Below are 11,949 nucleotides of genomic sequence, written 5' to 3' on the forward strand. Positions count from 1 at the left end.
TTGTTTTAGATTTACATACTTTAAGATGGCTGAATAAACAGCCCCATATTTATTTGTACACTGTTTCCAACAAGGATCAAGAGTATAGTCCCTTACCCTTTTCTTTTGATCAATTAAAAGAAATTTCATTGGATTCATAGCAATCCAGCAACTTAGAATCCTCTGCAACTTTATTATAATGCTTAGGCCTAATAATCCATCTCATAGCTGCCATAAAACAAAAGAGATCGAGACGAGAAGCCAATGATTTTGTATAGCATTTCATCCTCAGAGTTTGTCTACTAGATTAAAAAACAGACACAATAGAGTAAAAATCAGGGTGCAGCAAATCAAACTTATCGTTGTTTTCCTTTATTCTTTTTCTTTTTCTTTTGTGGTTGGACAAATGAGAAAAATGTACACTGTATTTAAGATATTTTTTCTTCTTGTTTTCAACAAATTTTCCTTTCCTTTCTAATTTACAGCTCTCTTCACTGAACATTTCACTACTTTTATCTGTATAGGTTAAGGCTAAACATTTGTATCTACCATCATGCCTACAAAAGGAAGTCACTTCAGCACTGTCAGGAATCATGACTTATTTGCCGACTTACGGGTAGCTCCCAGCACCGACTGTCAAATAGAAAAACATGAATCGCAAATGGTTTCCAATACGAAAGAAACAATGTGAAAAGCATGTATCACGAAAGAATGAGAGTATGATTCATATATGAAATTCATTTGTCAACTTAATGCTAAATTCCTTTAATTAAGAAAGAAGATTGAGTGTGCATACGAAATCTACCATATTAAGAAGACGAAGAGCAGCAGGACGGGTGAATTTTCTTGCAAAAAGGAAGCATTTGGATGGTTTCCCTTTGCTGCTGCACCACTCTCTACGATATTCAGTCTCATAATAAATATTGTCAATATCCTGCAAAAGCAATCAAAACTTATATGCATTTGATAACTCCATTAAAGTGATCACACTGAGATTTACCCTTTTAACACTTCCAAGATATCTTTGCACTAAATTATTCAAATTCAGAATGGAAAACTAGGTAAATCATGTTCCAGTTCATTTATCCACACTATAAAAATGAAGGGGATTCTGGATAGGGAAAATTACACTCCTAATTTGGATTCGTGTTATTATAAACTGCACCAAAACGAAGTTGTTCCTATGCCTGCCAATTAATATTCTCCACAATATTGCCTGGAAATTATCTAAAGAAATCATAATAAAAAACAAGGTTTATAAAACAAAGCAAAAGGTTGCATGAGGTTTCAAAAGAAATTTAAAAGTGAAGTGGAGATACCCATGTGGAAGGATTTTATTATTATCCAGTGTATCAAATTCAAGAACAAAGTGAGATAGGGTGCTACTTGACAGCTATTGTATTGGTAGCATGATCATATCCTATTGGCCGTTGTTGAGGTGATGGGTACAGTGGGTACAGTGATGATGGCAGACTGATATAATGAGAAATAAATCATGTGACAAAACTGTATAAGCACAATCTTCTTGACAGGCATATTACGCAGAACATAGTTCAATTCCTGAATTTGAGGGTGTTAAGGACCCTTTTTCCTTTTTTCCTTTTCATAAAGACTAAGTACATTCTTATGCTAGCTGGCTATGAGTGATTCAATTTTCTGAAAGACTTGAAATTCTACCCAGAAGATTCAAATTGAATCCCAAATAAGGCCTTCAAGATGAAACACAAGCCGATTGAATAATGAACACCTCAGCAGTATAAAGCACTTAAAGTTTCTGAATTCAAGGCTAGTAACATAGTAGGGCACTAATTACTTCATATACTAACAAGACTTGCTAATACCTTAATAGATTTTATAAGCATGGGAGTAGCGTCAGAGAATTTATAGGTAAGAGGATGCCATCCGCGGCGTTCAGGATCCTTTGAGGATGACAGATCCCATGAACTATGTGTCAGCGACCTTCGTGTGATTTCTCGTTCAAGGCCTTCCTGCTAAATTTTACAAACAAGAATGCTTCAGAGAGAGGGGGGAAAGAAAACAAAAGAATAGAAATAAATTATTAAATATTCTTTTTATAAATAACTTTCAGATTTAAATCGAGGCTAAACCTGCTAAGCATGTTCTCTCTTTAATTTATGAACATGTATTTCTTTTCTCAGTTGCATCATTTAAGAATTGCATCATTTAAGAATTCCACAACCTAGAAGTCTAGAACCATCTAAGCTCTGGCTAAACAGTCAGTTTTGAAATAGCACAAACTGCATTCAAACATTTCTAACAAGTAGCCAGCCATAACAATGCTTTACAAACTATACACAAAACATAAACTATGTACATTACAAGCAGAAGCCTGCCATCCACTTATGACTTTAACCAAATTGATCTTAATGTCAACAAGGGTTGGCATAGATGGATAAAAATGCATCTTACAGCCAATAATGTCTGGACATAATGTTCATCAGGTATACAATTGTGCTCCTTGGCTGTATCAGCAGGCTGTACATGACAGATGCAGAATCATTACTACATAACATCTTCCAATATCCCCATTTCAGAAGTAGATATTAAATTAGGATATGCAAACAGTTTTCATATGTCATTATATTTTAATGCATGGGCCAAACTGCTTTGTTGAATAATAAAATATTTGATTTAGTAATAAAGGAAAGAAAGACAGCAAGATACTTACAAAGGGGCGATCCCGCCAAAACTCAGGTAGCGATCTCCTCTGCACAAGTATCATTCACAGATAAAGAAAAATAAGAGAAAAATAATAATTTCTTAAAAGAAAGGAAAATTTAGGAAAAACCAACTTCCTGAAGTGGAATAGTAGATTACTGTTAATGAAGAAGAAAAGTTAAAGAGACCATTATCTATTACTGTGTAATCACTAAGATAAAGTGATAATAGTATCCCATAGCCAAAGAACTTCTTCTAAATCCATTTTCAGCTTTTAATATGCCCAATCAAGTAAGAACTATTAGCTACATATTAAAGAATGAACAAAAATACACTAAACCATGTTTGAAAAAAATCAGATGCACTAACCATTCACTGCATTTCATCTCCAACAAAAAACAAGAGCAATATGCTAACTATCAATGTTTTCATCAAATTAGGCACAAGAACCTTTTCCTCTTCAGAATAAATAAGTCGATGATATAAACTTGCCTTGCAATGATGTTGGAATATAGGAAAGACTGTAGTGTCATTCACTACAACCTCTGCATGCTTTCTAGTCAGAACAACCCACTACAGCAAGACAAGCAAAAGACAGAATTAGATAATATGCAGTAACATGGAATGATAGATAATGTCATCAAAATTTCATAAAATTTTGTTAGAAGCTTTTCATTGAACTTGAGATGCAATCGTGCCATGAAATTCAACTTTTACCTGAGATCCTTTCCTCCAGTTATGAACAGGAATGACTGGATCCATTTTTGGATTGTAACGACCCTCTTTGTTATCAGCAAAGCTGCTTCCACCATATAAGTTGCAAATTACAAGAGACATTTGAAAATTTGAGACTGCAAAAGAAGTTGGCATCCAACAAAGACAATGCTATAATCTCCTAAACATGATAATGTTTTAAGATTGAGAAATTATCATGCGACCCCACAAAATGAACTCATAGGTGAGTTGCCTTTATGGTGCTATAGCAACTTCACATTCTAGTACCCCGCGTGCAATCTAATTCAGAAGATATCTCATCTTGCAATTCAATGTGATGCACACTTTGTGCTTAATCAAGCTAAATTGATTCAGACAAAGATTGAATAGATCTCCAGTTGCTGTTGTAAGAAAGTATAAGATAGTTTAAGAAAATACAGCTGCACAAGGTGCAGTCTTGAAAAGACTAATTCGTAGAATAAAGTAACAACAATGCACAGGCAATTAGCTGCCTTACCTCATTCACAATCAATTTATTAATTAGGATATCCAGTAAACAACAAAATACTGGCCTGGTCAAGCACAGGTGGACCTGATCTTATGATTTGTCATTTTGTTGTTAAACTGCCACCCTTTCTATGATTAAAAGTCAAATTCCCAGATTTAAGAGCTTTATGCACATCAAGGTGAAAAGATTCTATTTTGTATTGTAGCATGCATTCCTGACCAAACTAAAGGTATTTTGGGTTCCAAAACCTCCTAGAAGACATCAATAAAAATGGATATTTTAAAGTAAAAAGAAATAGAGATCTTGAGGGATCAATGAGAATTTGATAAAAGTTGACTATAGAGTCTGTATTATGTGGTATCTGCTGATACTTTAGGAGGTTTGTTGTAACTGACAGTTTTGACATCCTTAGCAGTTTCATATGCTATATGCAGGCATCTATAGAATATGTAATCATAATTAAATGAACATGAACAATTATTTCCTCTTTAAAACAAAAATTGTTCAGATACTATCCCTGATACAGATTGCATTGAGGCTCTGAAGCTCAAATGTGAAAGTTAATATTTGAAAAAGATAAACATGAAGGTTGAAAGTCATACACTAATTTCTTTAATATACTCGGCATAAATGGTGTAAACATCTGTTAAAACATACAGCTTTAAATATCAAGAGCAGCATAAAATCTATGAGAATGCACACACAGGGCTTGACCAACTAACCTGTCTACGAAACTAGTCGATGTTGACATGATATATTCATAAGTATAGCCAAAGTTGTAAAGAGGTATGCAGCTGAGAAGGGATCATGTCACTAAGAAATTGTTAGTTAAGAATAAATAATAAGCTTGAACTACAAAATAGCTTCTCATTCCATTAACAAACTAGCATCTCTTACACATTTAAGGTTTGAAAATAAATAATGACAGAGAGATTGATATCCAAGACAGAAAGACACATGCATGTTATAGAATCAAGTAGCTATTATTAGCACCAATCCTCACCTGTCTGAGAGGAAAACAAAACGTTCATTCTTAGGATCCTGTAATGCATGCATTAGCAATATACGCTCCGCCTCAATCATGCTTGCTTCTCCCCAATCTACCTGGAATTGATTGCAGAAATATCATAGAGAGAGAGAGAGAGAGAGAGAGAGAGAGAGAGAGAGAGAGATTGATTATAAATTAAGATGACATGAATAGATGAACTAAGTTAAGAACACAACTAAAATAATTATTTTGACATTTTTAAGGATTCATAAGACATTGTTTCATGTTGTAAAGCAAATAATGAAACTCTGTCAACTTCAATATAGGTTGCCCTATGATTAGAATATTCAAAGTTCTTTTTAGCTCTCGTTGCAACTTGCAGCCCTTTGCCCTTCCCTCAAAGCAATTGTCACTACGTGATAATGGCTTTCCAAGAAAAAAAAAAAAAAAAAAAGCTACCATGGTATGAACAACAACCTGTATGCTATCATTAACTTGCCGATTTAAAAAGTACTCAGATCTTGTTGTTGCTTTATTGAGCAGAAATCCAGGCCTAGAATGAACAAAAACTGAAAATCTAGATTCTTCACCCTGCAGGCACCATTAATGCTTCATCAATATGAGCTTAAAATAGACAGAAAAGTCAAGATTAAAAAATTTCAATTCAAGAAAAAGGAAGAAGAATAGCATGTCTAAGGCAAACAACAAAAGGGGAGTAATTGATCTTTTCTCCTGTCTTACATGCACAAAGCAAAGCTACCGAGAAAAAGTATTTGCCTGTCCTCCAAAAGAAGGTAATGGAGTAGGAACAAATCAAGCTATGAGACATTAGTGATGCAAATGTGGACTAATCTAAAGATCCAGAAAGTATCTTTGCTATTTTTTCAGCCTACCAAGCTGGATATCTTGAGCTTTTATAATAGGAGTGCAACCTAAACCAAAATCCTTTTGTAGAAAAAGGAAGAGAATCCCCACTAAGATCAGAGGACCAAGATCTGATTTCTTTATGACATTGGTAATTTAGATTATATCCTAATCATAAAAAAGAAAAATGCTCCATAATGGATGCTAGACATCTCATTGATCATCCTCTCATTATTTTTTTAAGAGCTCAATAAGTGTAAAGGATTAAGATACAATCTCGGGTGCAGTTTCCTCTCTTCACTGCTGAATATTATATTACGCAGAAAATAATTCACAAATCTCTTGCTTGGAAAGTCTAAAAATGTAAGAATTTATTTCAATTCAATTCTATTTAGTCAATTCTCATGTTTGGGAAGTCGATAGTTGGTAGAGTTCAATTATTACAGTGAAAATTTCCTTTTTTTTTTTTTAAGAGAAAAAAAGAAAAAGCCTATTTGAATTGCAACAACTATTCTTCAAAGACTTTAACATATCTCAGTTTTATGCTCATACCATAACATGCACAGCATCAATCAAGAAGAAAACAAAAGCCAATAGTTTTTTTAAATTAAGAACTGCACATTAACAGAAAATTAAGCACCGAAAAGAGATAAGATAAAAATACCTTAAAAAAGGCATCCCAAACCATGTCAAGAGGAAGGCGATTTCGAGCAATAAAAAGAAAAGCAATTTTAGGCTTATTAGGGAGCAAACGGGACTGCAAAGAAGCAAGAGCTAGAACTCTCGTGTAATGAGTTTGCATCAGAATCCAACTCCCAAAACAAAACCCTAACAACAACACTGCCACTACTTTTCTCTTCCATTTATTATACTGAGATTTCTGCTGCTGCAGTGTCACCTTTCGCTGCTTCATTTATATACCTTACAATAATCTCCACAAAAAGAAGAAAGAGAAAAGGAAGAAGAAGAAGAAGAAAGAAAAGAAGAATCCTATACAGAAAGAAAATGGCTTGAATTTGCAGTAATCAGTATTAGATCCATTGATAATGTATAAGTTGGAAGTTGGAAGTTGCCGTGGAATTGAATTCCAACTAGAGTGTGATCCGCATGATTGATACGGTGTCTGTGTGGAGAGTCACGTGAAATCCGGCGTGTTTGGAGAATTGAATTGAAAGGAAAGGAGAGGAGAGGAGGAACTAGTCGGAAGTGACTAGAAAGTTCAAAGAAGAAGATACACTGAGTTAGTCAGCGAGTGAGTCAGCGAGCGAGTGACTTTGTTTTATTTTATTTTATTTTATTAAGTCGAGAGAGGTGTCGTAAAGTTGCAACCTTTTTTTTTTTTCTTTCTTGTAAAGGCTTGCGTGAGATGCAGGGTAGCAGAACCCTTTTTCTGTTTTTTCTTTTTTCTTTTCTACTCATTAGGAAGCTAATTATTTTATTATTGTATTATTATAAAAATAAAATTGTGAAATGATGAAAAGATAATTATTATAATAACAATAAAGACATCAAAATTTATGCATCATCTTCTTTCCCTCCCAAATTTCATAAATTCTCAACTCAATGGTAGAATTTTGAGTTATTTTTCTGAACAATATTCCCTTTTTCAAGATTATTTCTTAGTTTAAAAATAATTTTCTTAGACTAATTATCATTGGGGCAAAGGCATTTCTTATAAAATTAAAAAGTTAATTATTTTAAAAGCAATATTTAATCTCCCATAAAACAAATAACTTGATACAAAGAAGAGTACATAGAAAATAAATTTAAATTACATCTATATATTATTTATATATTTATGAAATGAAGATTTCGACATGTAAAAAAGAATTTTAATGTGCATGTCTGTTTTGATATATAGATTATTAATTTATCAATTTATATTACTTTTGTAATTAAAAAGTTAATTTAATTACTTTACATTTTACAATGTTCATGTTGCAAAGATTTTAGGACTAAACTCCAAATTCAATAATAAGTGACAAAAATAGAATCAGTTCAATTTAAAAAAAAAAAGGAAGATGTGATAACTTCACAAGAAAGCAGTGAGTAATAATATGATGATAAAGAAAACAGTAAAAAGTAAACTCGTAATGACTCAGTTCAGCAGAGTGTGAGAGAAACATAGCAACTACCAACTGGGATATTCTTAATACATAATAATAATAATACGAGTTACTTAAATTGAAAACAAAGCATCTAACTAATAATGTGTTGGTGTTGGTGTTTTAATCATTTAATATATCTTATAGATATAGAATATCAAACATATAAACTTAATTAAACTTTTAATCGTTTTCTTTTTCTCACCCACATAAAATATCTTATATAGCAATTTTGCATTTGCTTGGGTTGGCAACATCAAGGGCCATCATAGGTTTGTTAATTCATTTTACTTGAAACACAAGGAAAAGAAAACACATAACTAATCATTATTTCGTGTAAAAATATTTATTTGGATTCTTTTCTATCGACAATATTCTTTTTTTCTTTATTTTGAGAGGAAGCCCATTTTCTCTCTCTCTCTCTCTCTATATATATATATATAAAGAGTTAATGAACGTGAAAATATCTTCTAACATGTTGGAGATTAAAAGACCAATAAATGAGATTCGGGTGATAATATATATTATATATGGAGTATCTAAAATTATTATAGAAATTAAACCTAAATAAATTGACTATTACAGGCACCTAGTATTCTTGCAGAATTTGTAGTCCAACAGTCGAAGAATGTTTCGTTTTCAGCAATGAGAAATACCCTGCAATAGAACACCATTGATTCGATTCGGGTTTTGTCTTAAAATCTCTAAAACTCTCGACTTATCTGTTTTTAGTGCAAGTGACAATTATAGAAGTACGCAAACCCGCCGAGGAAATTTACAAATTCTGCAATCAAGCGCATCTGCACAGAGCCTACCAGCATTCCTTACAAAGAAAGCTTTACCATTCGTAATCCATTTCATCAAACTACATTGAAGACGGTATCATCTCTTCTGAAGAGGCCACATGTCGTCTTTCTGATACAGAAACTGTTAGAACTGATTTGTTCAGAATTTACCCTGCAAAGTAAGTATGCAAGTTATTAACAAAAAGAGAAATGTGTTGGAAAAGCACCTAGCTAACCATGGGGTTGATTTTGACTTTCATTTCCTTGGGTTCACAAACGTATTTTGTAGATTGTTTCCAAACAATTATTGGATTGATACCATCATGCTTCAGCAATAGTGATTTGTGGTAAACCCTCTTTTCCTTTCTTGTAACGGGCTACATGTTCAAGATATTCTTCAAGCTCTTTCTCCAATTTTTCAATGAACTGACTTGTATGCTCAAGGGACTGTTCATATTTATACTTTTCAAGGGCCTGCAAAAACAGATGGGTTGGCAATAATGAATCAAACTACTTCTATTTAACAATAGAAAAAGATACTAGTTCAGCTACATTTTTCAATGGCTGATTGTATGTATTTCCCAAAACAAAAGAGCTGAAAACACTTTGGCTAATCTCATAAATTTTCTTCTAAATACTTTATCGAAATATTTCAGAACTGAACTTTAATATCTCACTAAAAATGTTTATAGTGACACAGAAAAAAGAGTTAGCTGCAAAGGAAAAGTTCATTCTGAAAATCGACATTAAAGAAAATGAAAAGAAGGAACCAGTGGCCCTCTGAAAGTTTTCCAAGTCCAGATACTACACCAGAATCCAGATTACTGCAACTGCTGGTTTATAGATATTTCTAGCTGATCCGAAGTGCTAAACTGAGGTATAAATTGAACGAATTATTTAATAAGCATAAGGTTCCATGGCTATATAAAAGGCTGTGGCATGTATGGCCCTAGGGCGGGGGTTGGGTATGTTGTTAACCTGTAAATAGAGTGCATGCAGCTGATAAATGATTCGAGAGAAAAGAAATAGACAAACTTGCCTTGTTTTTAGATAAGGTATCTGGAGGGGACATAACTGTTGGCTGCACGTAGTTCTTTCCCCTGTAGAATATGATACTATTATTAGGTCTTATGTCAATTACAATGCCTTTGCTCAGTCGAGCAAGCTCTTCAGCATATTGATGAATTTGCCCTGGCTTGCAAGGTTTGCAAATAATCTTGACTGTTTCATGCTTCTTCCAATGCAGATGCATATTTAGAACAACACCTCCAAATACCCCTCGCCTTCCAACTAGAATAAAATTCTTCTTCTTCTCCCCAGTGCGCTTGAGATAATGCTTCTCTTCCTCAGTTAACATTTCAGGATCACATGTTTCAGCTCGTAATTTAGGGACCTCAAATTTACTCAACTTCTCAATCAACCATGCTTCCTTTCTTTTGGCCTATACAGAGTTGATAATAAACACAAATTAGTATGTAAAGAGCGGATCATTTGTCAGAACAACTGGAAAAGACAATCAATTAAAAATTAAAAGATAAAAGGAACATCATTATCCAAATGCTGAGAAGCTGTTTTATCTTCTAATCAGTACAATCACTGAAAAGGACCATTCCACAAAACAAGTAATTAATCTTTTCTCTGTTGCAATTTGAAAAAGAATAAACAGAAAAGAATATTTTCCTCTATATGAGTTATGAGGACTACTACAGAAGCAACAGTATATATCTTTTATGCCTAAAATATCCAGCATTATGGTTAAAAGGTTACTAGAACCTTTATCTACCAAGGACCCAGTTGAATGCAGCAAAGCTACAGCACAAGCATTACAGCCACGCTGCATAAGTTTTGCTTGAAACATCCTGTCTCCATCATGCTGATGGAATGAGCACAATAAGGGGAAAAAAATATCAAGACAGTACATCAAAATTAAAACTTTTTTTAATAATATTCAAGAAAACAAGACAACTAAGAGAGGAGTTCAACCTTTTCAAGTTTATATCTAATCCTAACTTCTGGATTGGGGGAATTCATCTTCTTTTTGGCCTTGAGACGATAAAACCTCAGCTCATTCAGTTTGGCTTTTTTTGACATTTTAACGTGTTTGGTAGGCTTCTTTCCCTTTTCTGAAGAAGGAATCTTGTAAGGGCATTTACTAATAGAAAACCTGACAACATCACTGTCTGTCTTCAGCTCAATTGAAGCACTGCTCATGTATCTTTTGTATACGCATTTTCCGCACAAAAAATTACTAGGAGAAGATACACTTGATGCCTCTATAAAAGAAATTGCGGGCACATAATCATAACTTCTGAGGTGCACAGCGGTGATGTAGTTAAGAGACGGAGTACAAGAAGTGGTTCTCAGCAATGAGAGATATTCATTCTGAGCAAGACCAGAGCACCAAACTAGATATTTCCTGCATAAAATGCACATAAATATGTTAATATGACTTCAAACAATACAATTAACCATGACGTGCAAATGTAACGAAGAAAGCCTAGGTGTAACCACTGCCAAAACCCAAAATCTATCTTTCACAGCCCAATGTCCAACATAAGTTAGTTATAGGAAAAATTATATTCGGATAGCTTTTTTTCCTTTTTTCCTTCTTCTTTTCTCCCAAGTCACTTAATAGTTGATACTTGAACCTGCAGCTGGAACTAGGAAGGGCTACCTATAGGCTAGATTGAATTACCAGTAGAATTATGGGAGCTGGTTCAATGTCCGCAGAGTGAAGTAGTTCCGCTGTGGACGCTTAGGAGAGTGAACACTCTTAGAACCATAATTGTAGATATTGATTCCTTCAAATTCGTTCGGTTGAATATCTTACAAGCAGATGTTATGTAATATAGTACAGTTAGTAGGATCTCTAAAACTGTTCTATAAATCTACCATAAAAGAAAAATATAAATTATTTCAAGATCACAATCTTGAAAACTAATCACAAAAACTTGAGACCTAAAGAATACGCACTAAGACACCATTCAATTAGGAGTTAAAGTAATGCAATGAAGGGAAACGCACCTTTTGATGGCATAGCTAAATCCAGAATTGATAAACCTTCTGATGGATTCTCCGGCAAACATTTTAGTGGTTTTCTACAATTGAATTTGGGCCTCCCCACAGAAAATTATGTTTATGCTCTCTCTCGAACTATAAATTTCTTCATTTAAACAGATATCTAATGCCACACCACATTTAGTGGTTCAGACTTTTTTCAAGGTGGAAATCTATAGAAGAATTGCTCGGAATAACAGAAAGCAAGCTGAATAGAAGCGCGGCAAGCCAAAATCATACATACCCAGAAGACGGTAACTAGCAACTTAG

The 11,949-nt window shown here is 33.7% G+C and overlaps 2 protein-coding genes across 6 annotated transcripts; both read right to left on the minus strand.

Moving 5' to 3' along the window:
* Positions 1-320: 320 nt before the first annotated feature.
* On the minus strand, positions 321-7,277 carry LOC8289810 (glycosyltransferase BC10). Of its 3 annotated transcripts, none has more exons than XM_015722698.3 (11): positions 6,397-7,275; positions 5,346-5,459; positions 4,884-4,984; positions 4,603-4,674; positions 3,376-3,457; positions 3,151-3,231; positions 2,669-2,707; positions 2,410-2,475; positions 1,821-1,967; positions 785-913; positions 321-612 (listed from the first exon to the last, which is right to left on the minus strand). In XM_015722698.3, the coding sequence occupies exons 1-11, from the start codon at positions 6,643-6,645 to the stop codon at positions 571-573; spliced, it is 1,122 nt and encodes a 373-aa protein (XP_015578184.1). In that variant the 5' UTR covers positions 6,646-7,275; the 3' UTR covers positions 321-570. The 3 variants fall into 3 exon arrangements, with proteins under 3 accessions (XP_015578184.1, XP_002524659.2, XP_048230721.1); XM_002524613.4 differs by having other exon boundaries at positions 1,821-1,970; positions 6,397-7,265; XM_048374764.1 differs by lacking the exon at positions 2,410-2,475 and having other exon boundaries at positions 1,821-1,970; positions 6,397-7,277.
* A 1,051-nt stretch (positions 7,278-8,328) lies between these two features.
* On the minus strand, positions 8,329-11,930 carry LOC8289811 (uncharacterized CRM domain-containing protein At3g25440, chloroplastic). 3 transcript variants are annotated; one of them, XR_001535598.3, is made up of 5 exons: positions 11,647-11,929; positions 10,606-11,038; positions 9,662-10,063; positions 8,850-9,096; positions 8,329-8,752 (listed from the first exon to the last, which is right to left on the minus strand). XR_001535598.3 is itself a non-coding variant. In XM_002524614.4 (5 exons), exons 1-4 carry the CDS (start codon positions 11,706-11,708, stop codon positions 8,944-8,946), a joined length of 1,050 nt encoding a protein of 349 aa, XP_002524660.2. In that variant the 5' UTR covers positions 11,709-11,930; the 3' UTR covers positions 8,329-8,794; positions 8,942-8,943. The 3 variants fall into 3 exon arrangements, 1 of the variants encoding a protein (XP_002524660.2); XR_001535599.3 differs by having other exon boundaries at positions 8,329-8,764; XM_002524614.4 differs by having other exon boundaries at positions 8,329-8,794; positions 8,942-9,096; positions 11,647-11,930.
* Between the last annotated feature and the right edge of the window lie 19 nt (positions 11,931-11,949).

Source organism: Ricinus communis, chromosome 5, assembly GCF_019578655.1.
Source record: "Ricinus communis isolate WT05 ecotype wild-type chromosome 5, ASM1957865v1, whole genome shotgun sequence".
In the NCBI taxonomy this organism is placed as follows: Eukaryota; Viridiplantae; Streptophyta; class Magnoliopsida; order Malpighiales; family Euphorbiaceae; genus Ricinus; species Ricinus communis.